This window comes from Taurulus bubalis (assembly GCF_910589615.1).
Source record: "Taurulus bubalis genome assembly, chromosome: 19".
NCBI lineage: Eukaryota > Metazoa > Chordata > Actinopteri > Perciformes > Cottidae > Taurulus > Taurulus bubalis.
Window position 1 is genome coordinate 1,622,571 of NC_136607.1, and position 19,973 is coordinate 1,642,543.

The window sequence follows — 19,973 nt, forward strand, 5'->3', positions numbered from 1 at the left end:
TCTCTAGTTTACACACCAGGCTCAGGCGATGTGTCAGTACTTTGACGTTAAGACCGGTCCAATGCTTTCCTCTCCATATTTAGCCATGCTAGCGGCCGACCGGTCCACTGGAATATCCCAGTGATCTTCTGGAATCTGCCATAGAATTTGAACCAAGGTGCTTGATCCCCAGAGGATGAACCCTACTGCCGTCGGTGATCCCCGGACTTTTCCCTCAGCGCCGCCTTGAGGTTGACCTCTGTGCTTTAGAGTGAAATGTCGTAACAAGTATTGGATGAAACGTCATTTAATTTCATACCAACATGTGTGTCTCTCAGGGTGAATTCCCTGACTCTTCATTTTGCGTTCTCATGAGGTCTGAACCCCAATTTATCCAATACTTGGTTTATGACTCATAGCTGACGTTCCCATCAGCCTCAGCTGTACTTTGTGTTCTGGGTTTACTGCTTTTTAAGATCTAGTGATAATGAATGAACACATGAGGGTTATTCAAACATTCCAGACCTCTCGTTCCCAATGCAAGTCGATGGGATGGTATTGGTTAAGGTTAATTGCTTATGTGATTTTCTGATGGTCAGGAGCTGGCCAGCTGCGGGTGGAACGGGAAGGAGAAGCACAGGTTGTCCCCCAACGTGGTCGCGTTCACACGCCGGTTCAACCAGGTACGTCTGTTCCACCGCCGATCTCCTCAGGACCTTAATGTGAAATCCTTCTGGCTCGTGAACAACAGATACTATTGAGGACAAAGCATCAACGTTCTTAAAGCTGTTCCAGTGGGCAAATATCTTCATTCCCTACTTCATAGAAGGAGGTGAAACTCTTCCCTTACTGAGCGTAACCTCAAGAAGCTCACTGACGGATTCTATAGCTGTTGGTTTTAATCCGTAGTCAGTCGGGGTTGTTACGCTCATGGAAAACCTGGAAAGGTCATGGAGTTTTAAAATGGTTATTTCCAGGCCTGGAAAAGTCACAAAATATAAGCAGGCATACATACAGGCATCTATATAAATGTTTATTCTTTTAATCAAACTATTGTCTCATTCATTTGAGTCATTTAAGGTTTACTGTATGCTTTGTATTCTCATTGTTAGTTTAAATACTACATTTACTCACTTTTTACTGTTTACACCCAGATTTCACTAAATGTTTGTAATGGACCTTTGGTTTAAAGTCATGAAACCATTGGTCACAATGTGTGTGGACCCTGTCTGTATATGAGGAGTGGACGCAGTCTCCATGTTTTGAAGCCTCGATTCGGCCGTTTAGCCGTCGCCATCTTGTTTTTTTCTGACATGACTTGAGGACATTCATCAAACTTCACGCAGCTCCCTCTGGATACACTAAAGGCTTCATGGTCTCACATAAGCAGAAATATGATTTGTAATAATGCAATCCCTTGTTTCCGGTTTCGTTGATAGAATCCAGCGTGACCCTAAAAGTCAGGACATGTCAACTTCTGCTGCTTTGCTTTTCAACACGTCCACAACTTTATTGAAGCGCCGCTCTTGAACTCGGACTGCATGTGTCAGTCCGTCCTCTCGGTCCATCCTGGTGAATGCAATATCTCAGGAATGCCTGGCTGCAGTTTCTTCAAAATTGGCCGAAAAGTCCGCTTGGAATCAAGCAAGTGACCTCACATCCAACCCAGCTTTGTGAGCGTGATGTCAGGAACGTCTTCAGCGATCGTCACCAAATTTAGGACAAACATCCTCTAGGATTCAAGAATCTGGTGGTCAAAGGTCACCGTGACCTCACAAAACACACTTCTTGGCCATATCTCAATAATGTATACGCTAATTAGGATCCGTTCACACAAATGTAATGTCTGCTTATTGGACAGACGTGGATTTAAACTGCTGCTTGACTGGTTGTTGCCGTTCTACAACCTCGCAGGGCTGTAAATGTGGTTGTTTTGTTTCAGGTGAGCTTTTGGCTGGTGAGAGAAATCCTAACTGCCCACACGCTGAAGATCCGAGCAGAAATACTGAGCCACTTTGTCAAAATAGCAAAGGTGAGTTGATTACATTTATGTTATTCTTACAAACCAGAACCAGCGGACAGCAGATTGTTGTCTGTTATTATTGTTATTGTCACAGTAGAGATTGATCCATGTGGTGTTTGCTAAGCGGTTCAGTGTAAAGGGAACGTCCATCATCAGACGTGGATAAGTTTGTAGACACGAAGCCAACAGCTGGTGAAGTGTTTTAGCTGTTTTTTTTCATGGGTCACGTTCAGTTGCTTGTAAAGCAATTTCAACCAAAAATAAAAAAGTAAATTGCAGTCTCTGGAGCTGCAGCATGAACGTGCCCAGGTACTTTATTACACTACAGGGAGCGATGGGGAAAGCAGACACTGATTGCAGAAACCAAATGGCCTTTCTCCTCTTGTGGTCTGAGCAGGGAATAATGGAGCAGGGAAATGTGGACGATGACATAGTGCTCTTGGCACCTTACACAGATATAGACGACCGAGGCAAAGCCACTGAAACCCGCTCTGCACCTGGCTGGGACCGCTCACACCCCGACAACATATATATAAAAATGAGTATAATGGAGTATGTATATTCCATTCCCAGGACAGCTAATCGTAGAAAAGAAGGTTGGATGATTAGGTTGATTGGGCTACATCGGCTGTGAACAACTGTGTTTCCATTCAACTGTCGAGCAATTGAAGGCAACCTTTTTAAACATGTCCCGATTAAAAGAAATGTGGTTTAGGAGCGGATGAACTCTGCTGCAGCGTGGGTTGGTCAGAAGTTGGCTCTATAGGAGACAGTCAGAAGCCATTGAAAACATACATCTTAAAAAGAAACCACGCGCATATATATACTTTTTTTTTTTTTTTTTTTTTTTAAAGGTTCTGTAATTTCCTAAAACAGATGCTCAGTGTAGTTTTTATCAAACGCCACTGAAACGGGAGGGAAAAGTGTCTTTGTTGGGGATTATATAATCCACATTGTTTGTGGGACTGAGTACAAAACAAACACCCTGACTCCTAAACCAAGAGGGCATATCTATTTTTTAAAGGTGTGTGTGTGTGTGTGTGTGTGTGTGTGTGTGTGTGTGTGTGTGTGTGTGTGTTTTATTATTGTAGCTAACGACAGGTGCATTTTTCCCAGTGCCAACTATTGGTGAAACCTTGGTAATGCTTTGCGTGTTGTTCATAACATATCTGTGTTTTCCCCAGAAACTCTTTGAGCTGAACAACCTTCATTCTCTGGTGTCGGTGGTGTCGGCTCTGCAGAGCGCTCCCATCTTCAGACTCAGCAAAACCTGGGCGGTAAGACAACATGGCAAATCATTACCATGACTACATTTTGAGTTTCTGCAGTGACACTAAAGCAGGTTCACACCCAAAAGGCCCAGTTCCTTGACTGACCCATTGTGAGGGTGATATATTGTTTACCTGTTCTAACTGGTTCTCATTCACAAAGGCCAAGCTCAAAGGAACACGAAGGAACTCATAAACAAAAGTCACGTGGTGGAAATGATGATCGATTGTCACTCATGCAGTTAACTCCTTCTACGACTCAACAGCCTGGATGTGTGTGTTCTGTGCTTTTCAGACGCTGTGACAAGAGTGTGTGGATGAAGCAAAGTTGTTAGTTTGTGTAATTATCAGCTAGTGCGCCACCATACTGTCATGTTACACTAGTTACAGAAGAATGATCTGAACTGCAGGCTAGTGGCCTTTGTCTCTCTGCTCCGAGGAGACAACGGAGGACAGAGAGACATTTGCTTTATCAGCAAAGAACGAGAAGCAAGCACGCCAACTTAAATCAACTAAGAGGAGACATTTGAATATATAGTTTTTAGGTTGGGTGTTCAAATCACGTCGGGGTCACCAAATTGATAGCGTGTGTCAATTATTGGATGCCTGGCGTAGCCTCCGGAAGAACTTAGCCAAACAACTTCTCTCGTTCTCTGAATTTATTTTCCTTGATCACAAGTAGAGTAACAAATACTGCAGTCTTGACAGCAGGCAGTCGTCCAGTCAACACGCAGGTTGACCGTCCAAAAACACCCCGAACAGCCGGAAGTTCAGCTCTTTAATACACGGTTTTCCGTCATGAACATCTAACATTTCTATTGGCTCTAACTTGTCTAAGAGGAGGAGAATCGTGTCCTCATCTTTTCTCACGAGGCTGGAACGTGCAACGACCAGTCTGCTTCTCTATTGTCAATATACTTATAAACATGTGTGAGTGTTGTGGTGCAAAGCGTGGAACCTTGAGGAACAGAAACTTCTCACAGAAAGTATTTGTTAAACTGACCTCGCACAACCTGGACTCTAGTAGACTAGATTCTAAAAGAATAATGAAATGAAGAATATTTACAGACTATAACGATTTATATTATCAAAAGCCTGCTCACTTTTTCACCAGCTTCTTGATCCAACCAAATTCTAAAAGTCTTGATTCACTATGAGCTTTATGATCATTGACCTGATATTAACTTTCACTGTTGTCCAACCACAAGGCAGCCACAAGCAATCTTTCATCTTCAATTAGTCTGTTCTCTTAAAATATCAGAAAACAGTGACAATGCCCGTCTTCAATGTGAAGATTATTTTTCCATCAAAATAATGAATCTGTCAATCTACTAAGCAACCAGAAAAAAACAACAATAACCAAAAAGACAACATCCCTTCTTGATTACAGTGATGATACATGTGCTGTTTCTCTTATAAATAAGAGCCATAATAGACTATAATAAGATGTGTTTAGTGATTTATAAAAAGTGTGTTGAAATGCTCCTTTACCTTACTGACTTCGTCATAATATCCCTCAGTTGAGGTTAATCAGTCTGTGGAGCAAGACAGTCTTTTGACCGTTATGCCAAGTTGAGCACTGAATGAACCTTTATCTTTACTTTTGTTGAGTAAACTTTTAAAATGGAGTTACTGGTACAAGCTCATTGTCCACACACAGACTGTAACAGTAGTGGTGGTAGGAATTACCGGACAGAGACAAGATTGAGAGATTATTTTTTCATTCAGAGATTATGTTGTTGGCCTTTGGGCATGTTGTTTATGTTACGATGATGTTGGTCGTCTACAGCTGATATCATCCAGGAGGAGGAAGGCAGTCAGTTGGCATATCGCCATGGAGGAGAGATAAAGAGAAGAGGAACAGGGATAGCTTGGCAGCTGCTTTAGTCACTGTGGGGTACGGGAGCTGTATTCGGGTCGGCACGCCCTGAGGGGCTACACCTGGTGCTCCTGATTGAGGAGAGTATTCCAGTGGAGCCTGTGAGAGTAGGAGCTTAAACAACTTTGACTTTTTTTTGTCTCTGGACGTTCTGGGCTGATTTCCCCGCCAAGCCCCCCTTCCGGTTTTCTTTTGTGCAGTTGATGGAAACCAATCCCACTCAGTCACTAACTTTGTGCCTGAGCAAAGGTACTGGGTCACGTATTGGCAGGAAAGAAAAACCAGATACTGCCAAATGAGTTTAAACCGCTCAGGATGATGCAGAGCTCCTCCGACTCGCTGAGCTTTTGCAGCCGACGGCAGTGAAGAGGGCAACAACTACAAACACTGTACTTCTGGGTTTTGGAACAGGAGATGGGGTGTTTGTGTGTTTGCCTCTCAGGTAATAGGCTCTGAGTCGCACCAATAAATTGTTTGTGTGTGTGTGTGTGTGTGTTCGTTCTTTTCTGATGTAGCTGATCAGCCGGAAAGACAAGGCCACGTTTGAGAAGCTCGACTATCTGACCTCCAAAGAGGAGAACTACACCCGCATGAGGGAGTACATCCGCTCCCTGAAGATGGTGCCCCGCATCCCTTACCTCGGTGAGTCCTCCGTCTGGGTTTTGGACGATACGAAAATAATACATCCCTGTTTTTGCTATCTTTGCCGCCATCTTGACTATAATGGAGCAGGGTGGGACGTTTGAGTGAGCTTCAGGTCTCCATTGTTTGGGAGGAAGGCACGCTCCACTGAGTGCAGTGATTTATTAATTAAAGTCAGTGGACACATGCATCTGAGCGGCTTCTCAGAATCTTGTTCATCCAAAGAACATCTTATGGTTATTAATATTACTGGCTGCAGCCACTTTAAGAGCTAATAACTCACTCTAGAGCACATGTAACTGGTTGCACGTGTGAACTGGCTCTGCTCTTTTCTTGGTTTATGCTTTCCTCTATTTTCATGCCTTGCTGTTTGTCTTCAAGGTTTTTGGTTTTCTGGTGTTTGGTTTTCTGGGCTCGTGATAGTGGAGCTGATTGAAATGAGATCACTGGAGACACGCACAGAGTTATTACATCGTTTATTGAATGTTTGATAACATACAGACTATACAAAAATAATCTTAATGAGACAGCATATATATACACAGAATACCTAGTAAATACTGTACCTGCACACTAATGCAGTGACTGATATTTGCAATATATATATTGATACTTGGTTCCTGTTTAAGAGTACTGGAGGTCAGAAGAATTGCAACCCATTGTTTGAACTATTGTCAAATCCAAATTTACAGCAATTTTCCGAAAAACTTTATCAAAATAAATAACCAGATGTCTCTCCTGTCGACTTGATCCCAATATATATTATACATAGATAATATAGCACCCGTAATACATTGGAAGTACCAGCCATACCTAAAATAAAATGTTCACTTTGCAATTTGAAGCTACATTGTGAATATGAGGCAACCAACAGGAAAAAAGCAAAGGATTGTGTGTGATATAGACGTAGAACCCCTCTGATGTTCGTCCAGTCAGGTCTGTTCTGGTTTAAAGTGTTAATGGAAGATGTTTGCATTGGGCCTTATCATCATGGTCACTTTCTTCAGAGAATAAGCTCCGCCCCTGAACTCGGCCCAGTAGACCCCGTCCTGGTAGCGGCTGCGGTAGTGCCCGCCGCGGTACCACACGCCGTTCAGGTTGGAGTGAGCGCAGGCGTTGTACCACCATCCTCCCTTCTGGTAGTGGGCACAGTTACCTGGAGACGCAAGGAATCAAATCAGACGGGGGGGAATGTCTCACTCCTCTGGGTTCGGGCGACGATTGATCATTAACCATTGAGCACCCTGCTGTTTTCATAAAGGTCCTGCAGAATTGACCTTTTTGTCAGTCAGGTCTGTAACAATCAAACTCTCAGCGTGCGTGTGTGTGTGTGCGTGTGTGTGTGTGCGTGTGCGTGTGCGTGTGCGTGTGTGTGTGTGTGTGTGTGTGTGTGCGTGTGCGTGCGCGTGCGCATCAGTTCATGCGCCAGTCATGCTCTTTTCCATGTGCGAGTTGTCATTGCTCTACAAATGTTGGACAGATCTACACCAACACAAAGCAGGAGTGGAAAGTAGGGTTGTGGGTATTTACACCACCATGGAAACAGCCAGTTATGTTTTACTTGGTCTTGCATAACCATTGCCATCTCAGATGCAGCAATGGTGCCCTTTTTTAAAATTCTATACCGCAGATCGCGAAAGAGAAGGAGAATGCTGCGTGAGATTTGAGGCCAGTGGAAGACTGGAACTCAAAGTGAATCTGAACTACTGTGGAGACTGCGCCACATATCAGACACCAACATGCTAGTCGTTTCAACCGTTACGAATGGCTTCTCTTGCGCCTCCACTCACCAGTGTAGACGTCGTGGTCCCTGTCCAGCGTGGTGAACTGCTTGCCGTTGTGCCAGGTGAGCGAGTCTCCGGCATTGCCGTGGTATCGGCCCACGCGCAGCTTGTAGAAGTCGGCCTCGGACTCGACGCGGAAGCTGGCATACTCGGCAAAGGTCTTGCGTCCGGTCCAGTCTTCCAGAGAAACCAGCAGCTTGTAGGTGCCCTGGTTGGTCAGCCAGTAGATGTTCTCCAGGCCCAACCAGTATTCACCGTCAATGTTTCCAAACCCTTGCTGTGAAAGGAGAAAGAAAGTTAGCTGCTCAGTAGTAATCCATTCCTACTGTTCCATGGTTTACCGTTTACGAGAAAGAAGCTGTGCCTTTATGCTCAACTCCCTTGGATGAAGCCGTGGCCTTCCAACAACAAAGCGTCCATGTTTTCCAAGCATCCGTGAAAGGCTGGTATGATGTCGGAGTGAGAGGCCGAGAGCAATGGCGTCACGGCAGGTCATGTTAAAGATCCTCTCCACCGGGGCTCGGTGTGTCTGAATCACTGGTTTCAATTACTTCACACATGGGTTCAATCAGGAGGGAGTCCTCGTCCCGGCCAAATGTGAGCGTAGAATTGGCTTTAAGTGCCTTGTTGACTCATTGAGGGTGGGTTGGGGAATGATTTGGGCTGGGGGACAACTTGGAAGTATGCCTCCGTACTTTGGTCTTACGTTTGGGATGTCCTCACTTTAGGCCACACAATGTTAATATTTGGCAAATGAAGGGTTGCTGTGCACCAGAATGTGCGTAACGTCGGGTGGATTGTTGCAGCCTGTGCAGCGATGCAAGGACTGCCGTGTGTCCCAGTTACTACCAGTGGATCCAAGGACTGCCGTGTGTCCCAGTTACTACCAGTGCATCCAAGGACTGCCGTGTGTCCCAGTTACTACCGGTGGATCCAAGGACTGCCGTGTGTCCCAGTTACTACCGGTGCATCCAAGGACTGCCGTGTGTCCCAGTTACTACCGGTATCCACCGGTTGTAACTGGGACACACGGCAGTCCTTGGATCGCTGCAACAATGAGAGCATGTAAGCTCATAGTTTGGATGTTGCGTCGTTCTTACGATTACTCACGTCTTACACAACACAATCGATTTGCCAAACAGTTTGTCTTACAATAAGGACCGTTCACTTCAATCATTTGTGTAATATTTCAACTGCACAGTACTGTACAGGCATTCAGACTGCATTTATTTATACTGTACATTTAATACTAATCTTATTCTTTTATTCATACTATTGCATTTTTACACACTTAATCATGATCCCAATTTTCATCATTATTCTTATCTCAACTGTTGTTACATATTTCTTTCTAGTCTTTCCACATTTATTGTTGATATATTGTAGTGTAATGCACAACTTATGGCAGTTTTCCAACTTTTTTTTGAAGTGACGCTGGTATTACTGGTATTTTAATTTAACCGGTGGTTATTGTACCGTATGTGCCGTAAAAGTGGGGTTACAAGCCGCTACTACCTTCGGTCAGTGTCCCCGTTAGCTCCCTGCTGTAGCCAGCTAGCGCTCCTGACGCTGCTCCTGCTAGCTCCCCAAGGTAGCAGGGCCAGCCCCGGCTCGACACCCGACTCGGGCAGTTGCAGCAGCGCAAGCTAGCAGCAGCAGTAGCTTGCGCTGCTGCTAGCTTGCTACAGCGGGGGACACCCACTGGAGGTAGAAGCGGCTTGTAACCCGACTTTTACGGTAGTCAAAGAAATGTATGTCTATCTTTATTCATCTTTATTATTGATTTCCTGTTCAGATGTTATAAAGCTGACCCTCAAACACCTGTCTTCGCACTCGAATAGCTGCCGCTGGCACTTGGATTGGCGCCGCTTCTACTCGAACCGTATACTTGCACACACACACACACACACACACACACACACCCACACACACACTGTATATTGTTGTTGGCAGGCATGTGGAACCTGGTGATTCTGAGCTCGGATCCTTTTTACCTTGTAGGTCTCCCAGTTTCTAAAGAAGTTCACAGAGCCGTCCTGCCGTCTCTGAATGACCGTCCAGCCACCAGGGTCGTGTGTCTGGTCACACCAAACCTGCATGAGTTGGTTGCCGTTGTCTGGCTTCAGGAGGTACATGCCGTTGCTGGTGTATCCGGCCTCCAGAGCCTCTAGACAGTCTTTGAAAGGACCTGCAGGGGAGACGAAATGATCTACAAAGGCTTTCCCGACTGGCATTCGTTTCCCCAGACATGCTATCGTCATCACCATTATAATTCTAACAACCTGCGCAACTAACCGACATTGCGACATCAAAACGAATGGGAGAACATTTGGTCAAAGAGCTCCAGGAAAAGAGAAGTCACTGTTGACCATGTGTATTTGCCAAAGATGACAAATGCTTTCCAGTGTCTGTGATCCTGGCAGCAGCAGATATTACAGTGAGCAAAACTACACTTCATTTCTTAGTAACCACAGAGGAGATCCCATGGAGAGGACACGTTTAAACGGCTGTACTTTATTCAACTCTCCTAACACCATTGTGTAGATGAGACTGGTGTCATTTATCCTCTCTGGAGTCTTGGAAAGCTTTTTGTTTTGTAGCATTCTGTAAAATCAGGGTCTGGAATCAGTCTGGAACATTAGCTCCGAATTCAGTTTGTTTTATTTGTTTATTTTTTGGGGCTTTGCATGTTTTTGTTTTGGTGTTGGTTAGCGCTGTTGCCTCACAGGGCTTCTGAGTGGCGGAGGCTTTTCTATTCAGAGTTTGTGTTCTCCTCGTTCCCGTGTGTGTTTTCTCAGGATGCACCAGCTTTACTCCCGCAGTCCAGACACATGCAGGTTAGGTTAAATAGCAGCTGGGATCAAATCCAACCCCAGCTGTGACAATCAGGCGTAGCTAATAGCCAGTTGTCTTTATGGTGTAATATGATCGCTAAGTTTTAAACTCCTGTCACTATTCAGACTAAATTTACAAAGGAATGTTAACAGCCACTCATCGAAACACAATATGACGTGTGCTCCTGTAAGCCTGAACAATCGCTTTCAACCAACCGCATCATTACAATCATCCATGTGTATGGAGCCACAGAGGACTGTGGCTACATACAATCTAAGCCCAGCCACTTTCTAGCTGTCCAATCAAATGCAACGGATTTTATTTAAATCCCACTAAAATGTTCTGGTTCACCAGAGGATACGTCCCACTAGGGAAGCATAACTTTGGAAACTGTGGAGCCCATATGGGCTCTTTGGCAGATATTGCTATAAAAACTGTATAATTCACTTTTATTTATTTACATTTACTCATAACCAGCAACATCTAGACTGATATTTACACATCTGAACACACAACTCACATTATACTCTTTTATAATACAACACCAACATTATTCAGTGGTTGCAGAGATGCACCTTTTTTAGTTTGTGTATGACATTTTCGAGCAGAGGCTTAAAAATAGGTTTGTTTTCAAAAGGTTAAGACACTCTAACTTCTGTTTCACTGGGACTTGCTCTTGCATTACTTGTATTTAGCTGATGGTTTTACCCAAAGGGATTCAAAGTGCATTCAACTAAACAAGTGCAAGAATCATGCAAATAGGTCACTCTGATCATTTATATAAAATAGCTTTTAACAACAACAATTGGCCTTTTTTTTGCCAGACGCTGATCTTCTTCCTGCACAGATTTCGGTATGAATAGCTCTGCAGTTATTGAGAAGAAACCTTTCCACAGATTTGCGTGTCCTGTGTCGTCAGAGGGACGGCGTGAACGTGTGTGCGTGGGCATCTACTCACCGGAGGGCTCGCTGGTGAAGCCGTCCGCGGCGCTCGGCATGGTGGCCAGAGGGAGCGGTAAGGCCTTGGCGTTCTGGTCGTTCTGTATCTCGTTGTACATGGGGTTGTTGGCGTGGCGGGGGTATGTGGGCGGATGGAAGGGTCTGTAGCCTCCAGGAGACAAGGGGGGCATCTGTATCGGAGGCTGAGGGATCACCGGAGGCTGAGGGATCACCGGAGGCGCAGGACGGGCGGGGCGGCTCCGGTCCGGCGCCGCCCCGTACGGGGCTCCTCCCCGTCTACAGCGCTCCTCCAGCTGCACCAGGAGAGCGCTCTGGTTGTTGGCGATGGCCGACAGGTGCTGGTACTTGTGCTCCAGGTCGCGGTAGCGCGAGCCCAGCCTCCCCATCTCCTGCGTGTGGTTGAGCACGCGGTTCTCCAGCTGGGACGCCTCGAGGGCGTTGTCCCGCTTGCGGATGATCTCGTGCAGCAGCTGCATGTAGAGCTGCGTGACTCTGGAGTTCATGTTGCGGCTCTCTTTGCGCAGCAGCTTGACTTCGTTGATCACGCCGCCGTCCACCTCCACCAGCTGCTGCAGCGCTTCGATCTGCCGCCGCTGCTTCAGCAGCTCGACGTTAAGCAGCTCCAGCTCCTGCTTGTTGACCCGGTTCTCCAGCAGGTCCTCGGGCTCCTTGGAGTTCACGCAGATGGCCCCGTTGTTTTTCTGCTGCGGGACAATGAAGGTGTAGGAGCATTTGTCTGTTTGGGACGCGCCGTGGTCCACCGCGTCTCGTCTCGGCCGCTTCGCCGCGTAGAAGAACTCTCTCTCCACGAGCTCGTCGCTCGCCCCGATCTCCTGAGTGTCTCCCTGGATGGAGGCCTCGGGTCCAGGGAGCAACAGGAGCAGCAGCAGAACCCCCGCGGGGAGAAGCATAGTCCTGCCGCAGCCGAGCCAAGGTGATTTCTGGAAGAGATTATCAGTAAATGCATAATCTCTCACTTCATTCACTGAAATAATACCACCATCGACCAAACATCTGCCTTTGACGGTTATTGGCATCAATATTGATAATTCTTACGACTATCAAATGCGTTTTTTTTTCTTTTTCTAGCTCATTGCTGGTGAATACATTCATATATGTGCTACTTTTGCTCTGCTGCCGCCTCCTCTCTCTGTCTGTAGTCACCAGTCTGTCCTGTCCACCACAGCGTCTGATTGGTTGTTCGCCATCAACACCACTAAAGAAGACTACCGTGCCACAGATGGGACGCAGACTGGAATTGCCCCGGCGGCTGCAGATATAGCTGAAGTTGCAATGAACATCGCGATTCGTCCTGCAACCAGAGGTGTGACCCATGACCAGATTATCATAGTTTCAGACGCAGCACAGCGATGATTAAGATATTTCATGCACCAAGACGTACAAGCGGGCCGGCCGATGCACATTTGACCCGACCCTATGAGACAGCCGCACTCTGTTCGTCTCTGAGAATCTCTCAACCGTTTCCTTGATGATGAACACACAACCAGCGTGAGAAGGTTCCTTTTTAAGGTCATGTTAAACAGGTCTTTTTTCTTAGCATTCGATTAAATATCAGCAACCTCAACTTCAGTCATGTTTCCTTTTATTTGATAATCGACGAGTTTTCGTCCAAAGTTTTGTGGTGGAGTTTGCATTGTTCTAAATGTTGAGACGAAGTTGTAAACTCTACCACAAATGTTTATTGGTATTTGGTGTCCTTGATTAGTAATAATCTATATAAATATCATCTCTGAAATAATCCCATTAATCCACTCCTATGCCGTATTACATAATTTTTGGCAGATTTTGCAGCTACAGGCCCGTTGACTGCCGTTCCCAGAGCTGCTGGCTTCTGGACACACTAAGGGTAGAACCGAGCTCTTCCTCGCCTCCTTCAGCGGTTCTGGTGAACGCCGTCAGCGGCTCTGCCGCACAGCGACGCGCCCGGCACCGGTCTTTGTTAAAGGATGTGACTCGTTCCTTGTTTCCAGTCTCGGCTCAACGCTGGTATAAAGGCACGCTGTGTTTTGATGATGATTCTCTTGGTCTTGAGGGGGAAAGCACTGTCATCGCATCGGAATGTTCAGTGACACAAAACACAAAGAGGAGGAGTCTTTCTCTGTGGTGCTGAGTCTTACTCTGTGGTTCTGAGTCTTACTCTGTGGTTCTGAGTCTTTCTCTGTGGTTCTGAGTCTTACTCTGTGGTGCTGAGTCTTACTCTGTGGTGCTGAGTCTTACTCTGTGGTTCTGAGTCTTTCTCTCTGGTTCTGAGTCTTACTCTGTGGTCTGAGTCTTACTCTGTGGTTCTGAGTCTTTCTCTCTGGTTCTGAGTCTTACTCTGTGGTTCTGAGTCTTTCTCTCTGGTTCTGAGTCTTTCTCTCTGGTTCTGAGTCTTACTCTCTGGTTCTGAGTCTTACTCTGTGGTTCTGAGTCTTTCTCTCTGGTTCTGAGTCTTTCTCTCTGGTTCTGAGTCTTTCTCTGTGGTTCTGACCCATTTCTTCCGAAGCAGACCACCATTGAAAGCAACATTAAAACAATCAGAACATCTTTTCTACTCTGAAGCGTCTCGACAATCGACTCAAACATCACAGGAGCCAAACTGTAAATTAAAATATCACAATTGCTCGTGCAAAAATGACTCCAGCCTTTTTTCAGAATGCAGATGCCGTCTGTATTCATTTCCCTGATCTTCACAGATCATGATTTTCTGGGACTTTTTCCATCAGTGGGTTGGAGATTGTCCTTGTTCTGTCTCTCTGAAGCGGAGGCTTCAATACAATGTATTCCGAAATGAACGCAGACGGCAAGGAGATCCGTTCTTTCAAGTTTTTATTTGTCTGCGCTGACCTATGCGCTCATAAATATGGGTTCTAGAGGAGAGATAGAGCAGTTAGTCGATTAATTTAAAGTATTTTGTTAAAAAATGACATGAAAAGATGCCAACCATTGTCTTCAGCTTGTCCAATGTGACGATGTGTCTCTTTTCTCTGTTTAACATCACAGTAAGATGAATGTATTCTGTTTTGGACTGTTTGAAGATGTCACCTTTCCTCTTTCAATATCTTCTGGCATTAGATGTCTTAACGATCGACTGATCAAAGCTCCTGCTCAAGTTATGGGTTTGTCCTTTCAGAATGTTCCGTCGTGTCTGTGTTTGTAGAGGAAAGGAATGAAACCAGACATAATATGCATGTTGATGGTGTGTTGCTTCTCTACCGCCTCAGTTTCAAATGAAACAAAGAAAACCAAATATTGTTACCGTTAGCTAGAGGTGGAGACTTGGCTATAGCAGACGCCTCCATTTAACCAATCCAACGTGTGCTTCATGCGGCCGTATGGAGCTGTGGATGAACATAACTGGGAGCTCCTGATATAAATAGTCGTGGGAGGTGTGATATTCCCCTGAAGCTGGTCCAGGTTTCTGTGTCCTGTGTGCGTTACAGAGACTGAGCGTATTGTTTCCATAGGAGCGGTGTTGGTAATGTGGTGGGAGTGATGCATATGCCAGCTGTGGTAGAATCTGTGGATCGGCCATTTGTTTCCATTTGGTTTCCAAGCTGTGCGCTCCTGTAAATGTACCTGTAGCTCTCATAACAACCCCACTGATTTCCCACTGGAGAAATGTTCCACCTTTTCTAAATCATGACCCGATGTCTTGAATGCCGCCGCTCCGTTGTTCTGTTTCTGCATTCGTTTACTCATACTCACAGAGCGGAGTACGACTGTTTTATTATCCTTTATTTCCGCAGATTGAATTGTCACAAAACTTGTTGACTGGAATCATGTGATTGGTTCCTCCAGAGCTGCACCCCATCTCTCTCATGCAGGCTTTATACCTCAGGCTTCATACCTCAGGCTTTATATCTCATGCTTTATATCTCATGCAGGCTTTATACCTCAGGCTTTATACCTCATGCAGGCTTTATATCTCATGCAGGCTTTATATCTCAGGCTTTATATCTCAGGCTTTATATCTCAGGCTTTATACCTCAGGCTTTATACCTCAGGCTTTATATCTCAGGCTTTATATCTCAGGCTTTATATCTCAGGTTTTATACCTCAGGCTTTATACCTCAGGCTTTATACCTCAGGCTTTATATCTCAGGCTTTATACCTCAGGCTTTATACCTCAGGCTTTATACCTCAGGCTTTATATCTCAGGCTTTATACCTCAGGCTTTATACCTCAGGCTTTATATCTCAGGCTTTATACCTCAGGCTTTATACCTCAGGCTTTATACCTCAGGCTTTATACCTCATGCTTTATACCTCAGGCTTTATATCTCATGCTTTATACCTCAGGCTTTATATCTCATGCAGGCTTTATATCTCAGGCTTTATATCTCAGGCTTTATACCTCAGGCTTTATACCTCAGGCTTTATACCTCAGGCTTTATACCTCATGCTTTATACCTCATGCTTTATACCTCAGACTTTATATCTCAGGCTTTATACCTCATGCTTTATACCTCAGGCTTTATACCTCAGGCTTTATATCTCAGGCTTTATATCTCAGGCTTTATATCTCAGGCTTTATATCTCAGGCTTTATATCTCATGCTTTATACCTCAGGCTTTATATCTCAGGCTTTATATCTCAGGCTTTATATCTCAGGCTTTATATCTCAGGCTTTATATCTCAGGCTTTATACCTCAGGCTTTATACCTCAGGCTTTATACCTCATGCTTTATACCTCATGCTTTATACCTCATGCTTTATATCTCAGGCTTTATATCTCAGGCTTTATACCTCAGGCTTTATACCTCAGGCTTTATATCTCAGGCTTTATATCTCAGGCTTTATATCTCAGGCTTTATATCTCAGGCTTTATATCTCAGGCTTTATATCTCATGCAGGCTTCATATCTCAGGCTTTATACCTCAGACTTTATATCTCATGCAGGCTTTATATTTCATGCTTTATATCTCATGCAGACTTTATATCTCAGGCTTTATATCTCAGGCTTTATATCTCAGGCTTTATATCTCAGGCTTTATATCTCAGGCTTTATATCTCAGGCTTTATATCTCATGCAGGCTTTATATTTCATGCTTTATATCTCAGGCTTTATATCTCAGGCTTTATATCTCATGCTTTATATCTCATGCTTTATATCTCAGGCTTTATATCTCATGCTTTATATCTCATGCTTTATATCTCATGCTTTATATCTCAGGCTTTATATCTCAGGCTTTATATATCATGCTTTATATCTCAGGCTTTATATATCATGCTTCATATCTCAGGCTTTATACCTCAGGCTTTATACCTCAGGCTTTATACCTCAGACTTTATATCTCATGCAGGCTTTATATTTCATGCTTTATATCTCAGGCTTTATATTTCATGCTTTATATCTCAGACTTTATATCTGTGCTCTAACGAAGGTGAAGTGTTCATTTCCTGCGCGCTGTGTGAACATGACAAAGTAGCCCAGAGGAACTGAGCAGGAAGGCAATCACACACGGCAACTTGTTTCTGTGTAACGATGCAGTGTTACTTATGAGTTCTGTAAATATCTTTGTCGGCGACGCTGACGTCAAAGTGCTCACACAGCGTCTCACGGCGGTTCGTGAAATAGTCACGTGATATAATCTGTTGGTTGTGGACGGGGGAACAGAGATTGTCTGCATTTTTCCTGTCTCTTCGAACGACTTTCTTCAAGTCGACATTACGTTAAATAAAATAAATAGATTTTGTCAACAAAACCACTTAGTTAGGTCTTTAAAAAGCATCATGGTTGGGCTCATATAAGTAACTGTATAATTAGGATTAGACAACAAAACCACAAGGCAGGGTTATGGTCTCGTGGTTAAGATCCTGCTTCAAGTTAACTTTGCTCACACATCAGTCTCACGGCAGTCAGTACAATGGTCACGGAATAAAATATTTTTTCTACTTTCTCCATGACATTACCTTAAACATGAAACAAGGTTCAGGCAACACAGCATCATGGTTGGGCTCAATGTGAGTACAGTCAGGTTCAGGCAACCAAAGCACGTGATCAGGTCGAGGAAACCTGTAACGAGCAGAGAGGAACAACCAGAAAACCCCAACGCGTGTCAAACAGCGGCCTCTTGGCTGAAGGTGCTGTGTTTGTTGGGCTCCCTCACAGCCGAGCAGACGCCGTCTTTTTGGATATTAAACTCTGCGTCACTTGGTCTGACTGTTGCAGAGTCTGGAGGATGCATTTAATGTACGTGTCCACCCCGAAACAGGATCCTATACTTTCTATTGGGCGACACACAAAGAAGACACTTCCTGTCCCTGTACACGACACCAAAAGGTTGTATTTCGTAACTATTTCATGACCCGCTATGATGCTGGCTCACACATTCACCACAACTCGCTGGCAAATGTGTGTGAATGTGTGCAGCATGGATCCCAGTAGAACCAGTCCGGGCCAAGATCACCATCTGTCAGGCCAAGCGCTTGAAAAAGCGGGTTTTTAAGAAGCGACCACACAGAGAACACAGGGCTCTCTGCGGTGGACGTCACAGTCGCTCAGCGGCAACACAAGCGATACATGAATTAGTCACGCAGGCTTCATGCCACCATCATCTGTCTTTGTCACCGCGGCTGTTTCCTGGCCCTCCTTCCCTCTCACACACGGACGCTGCAGGAGCAGTTGCCGGGGTCTCCGCCTGCAAACGCACATCAGCGTCTGTCGTGACCGGCCTGTGGAGCCGGTGAGGGGAGGTGAGGGGGAGACACCCAGCTGCAGCAGAGCGTCTGCCGAGCGTCCTCCTGTTCTGCTGAAGGTTCCTTCCTCTGTGCTGACCGTTAGCCAACCGCGGCATCAGCGTCTCCCGGCTGTAACGTGGCTCACTTTGAGTCTTTGCAGAATCACACAACGACACATGTCGCACAACTGACCTCATCGTGAGGATCGTTTATATTCCTGCCAAGCCGTGAGGTGTTGGTTTTATGGATGTACTCAATATCCCAGCAGCTTTGTGTGAACAGATGAAGGATCCCTTGAATTAGTTTTTCAAGGAACATTAAAGGTTCCCTGTGGAGCGGTTTCTTTATTTTTTTATGCCAATAGTTTCACATTATTCAATGCGTCCTCCTACAACGGACTATCTTCTATAAGTGTTCCTGTACGGCGCTCCAGAGCTTGAGCCTTCGAGAACAAGAGTACGTGGTTAGCTCCTGGTTAGAATTACTACTTAAGTGTGGAAGTTCTGTGGTAAATAAGTCAACATTGACTTCTGGTTTTACACGGGACACGAACAGCGGTCTCCTGGGTGAAAGTCCTGTGTTTTTTGGTCACACTGACCTTGTGGTGCTGTGTCACCTGTAGAATTATATTCCATGAAATGTAGCATGGAACTTTCCGTAGCTAAAGCTATAATTGTTATTATTATTATTTACTATTCAATCCTATGAGAAGTTGGAGTGTGGAGAGAAGGTGTACGGAGGACTGGTGGATTTGCGTCACGGTTTGCATTGAGAATTAGTCGTATGTCTTAAAACACCGAGCAAGCAGCGTCCTCTCTTCTCATTAAGCAACAGAAAAAGCTTTTTACTGAAATGATGCGCATGCTGGGGAAGCAAGCTAACGAGGTAACAAAGTTCCCTTGGGGAGTGAAGCCAATAAAGTCCTGGCTGCACAGACTCTCTATCCGGACTATGAATAAGAAGACCGTCAAATACTGATTGATGAGAAGTCATTAAAGCACACGGGTCAGTCAGAACACGCTTACTTTGATCACACCCTCACAACTTATCAAATGTGTCAAAATAAAATAGAAATGTTTGCACATACAGATATAAACTGTCAGAGAGGATTAAGTGTGTTGTAGCATCCTTGAAGTGGGGCGTAGAGAAGAAAGCCGTGTGTTAAGGTAAAAACTATGTAGGTACAGAGCACAGTGAGCCGCATATAAGATATACAAAGTCAGATAATTGCTCCACTCACCTCCTCTTGTCCCTGTTTCCTTAAGCTCCCTCTAGTCAGTCTCTCCTCATTTCCTCTGCGTCTGCCGTAAGTTTGTCAGAGGAACTTCCTCATAATATTCCCGTCACCTGCTGACAGAAGGGATTCCTGTGAGGACCATGAGGAAAGAGTCCGGCGTGACGACGTGTTCAATGCGTCCCACGTGTCCAATCACGCAGCAGCAGAGCTCAGCTCATGTCTCCACCGTCCAGACATCTCCAGTCAGACTCTCTCTTCCTCCCTCCGTCCTCCTCTTGCCATCACAAGTGAGAGTTCTTCTTTTTTTCTTTCCTTGAAGTAATTAAGAAGTGAGCCGCCCCTTTCCCCTCCCTTTAAGAGCAGGCAGAGCATGGAGCAGTGAGACGGAGGCGACCAGCGCTGCCTCCCAAGCCCGGGTCCCCTGCAGCCCTCAGCCTCCACCTGCACCTCCCAGCCCTCCTGGTTTTCCACTGCTCCCCCCCGGCCGGCCCAGGACGCCCGTGACCTCACCGCTGCCCGTGTCAGACCTCAGCGTGTCGGTGAGGTCACGGGTCTGCAGCATGTGGGTCTTGACATGTTTCTCACTGAGGAGCCACAGGAAAGGGAGGTGTTTACTTTACGCCTCAGCGCTTCCAATACCTTGATGGATTGTTACTCCAGGGTTCAGGGGTGGCCTTTATTGT

The 19,973-nt window shown here is 45.4% G+C and overlaps 2 protein-coding genes across 2 annotated transcripts in view; one reads left to right on the top strand and one right to left on the bottom strand.

Moving 5' to 3' along the window:
• LOC306751827 (ras-specific guanine nucleotide-releasing factor RalGPS1) overlaps positions 1-19,973 on the top strand; it is a 74,394-nt gene that overhangs the window by 18,571 nt on the left and 35,850 nt on the right. Inside the window, exons 5-8 of the mRNA XM_079235473.1 lie at positions 579-662; positions 1,922-2,011; positions 3,187-3,279; positions 5,665-5,791. Of these exons, the coding sequence (XP_079091599.1) occupies positions 579-662; positions 1,922-2,011; positions 3,187-3,279; positions 5,665-5,791 (394 nt within the window). The remainder of the gene's footprint in view (positions 1-578; positions 663-1,921; positions 2,012-3,186; positions 3,280-5,664; positions 5,792-19,973) is intronic.
• LOC306752029 (angiopoietin-related protein 2-like) lies at positions 6,251-19,396 on the bottom strand. Its single transcript, XM_079235721.1, has 5 exons — positions 19,294-19,396; positions 11,369-12,311; positions 9,570-9,763; positions 7,582-7,852; positions 6,251-6,947 (listed from the first exon to the last, which is right to left on the bottom strand). The coding sequence occupies exons 2-5, from the start codon at positions 12,279-12,281 to the stop codon at positions 6,748-6,750; spliced, it is 1,578 nt and encodes a 525-aa protein (XP_079091847.1). The 5' UTR covers positions 12,282-12,311; positions 19,294-19,396; the 3' UTR covers positions 6,251-6,747.

What these genes read in the sequence shown, in the direction of transcription:
- LOC306752029 (XM_079235721.1), bottom strand. Translation starts at nt 12,281, where the DNA reads ATGCTTCTCCCCGCGGGGGTTCTGCTGCTGCTCCTGTTGCTCCCTGGA. An exon ending in GAAACTGGGAGACCTACAAG is followed by an intron (nt 7,853 to 9,569) that starts GTAAAAAGGATC and finishes CTCCTTTCACAG; the next exon opens with CAAGGGTTTGGAAACATTGA. An exon ending in GGACCACGACGTCTACACTG is followed by an intron (nt 6,948 to 7,581) that starts GTGAGTGGAGGC and finishes TTGCGTCTCCAG; the next exon opens with GTAACTGTGCCCACTACCAG.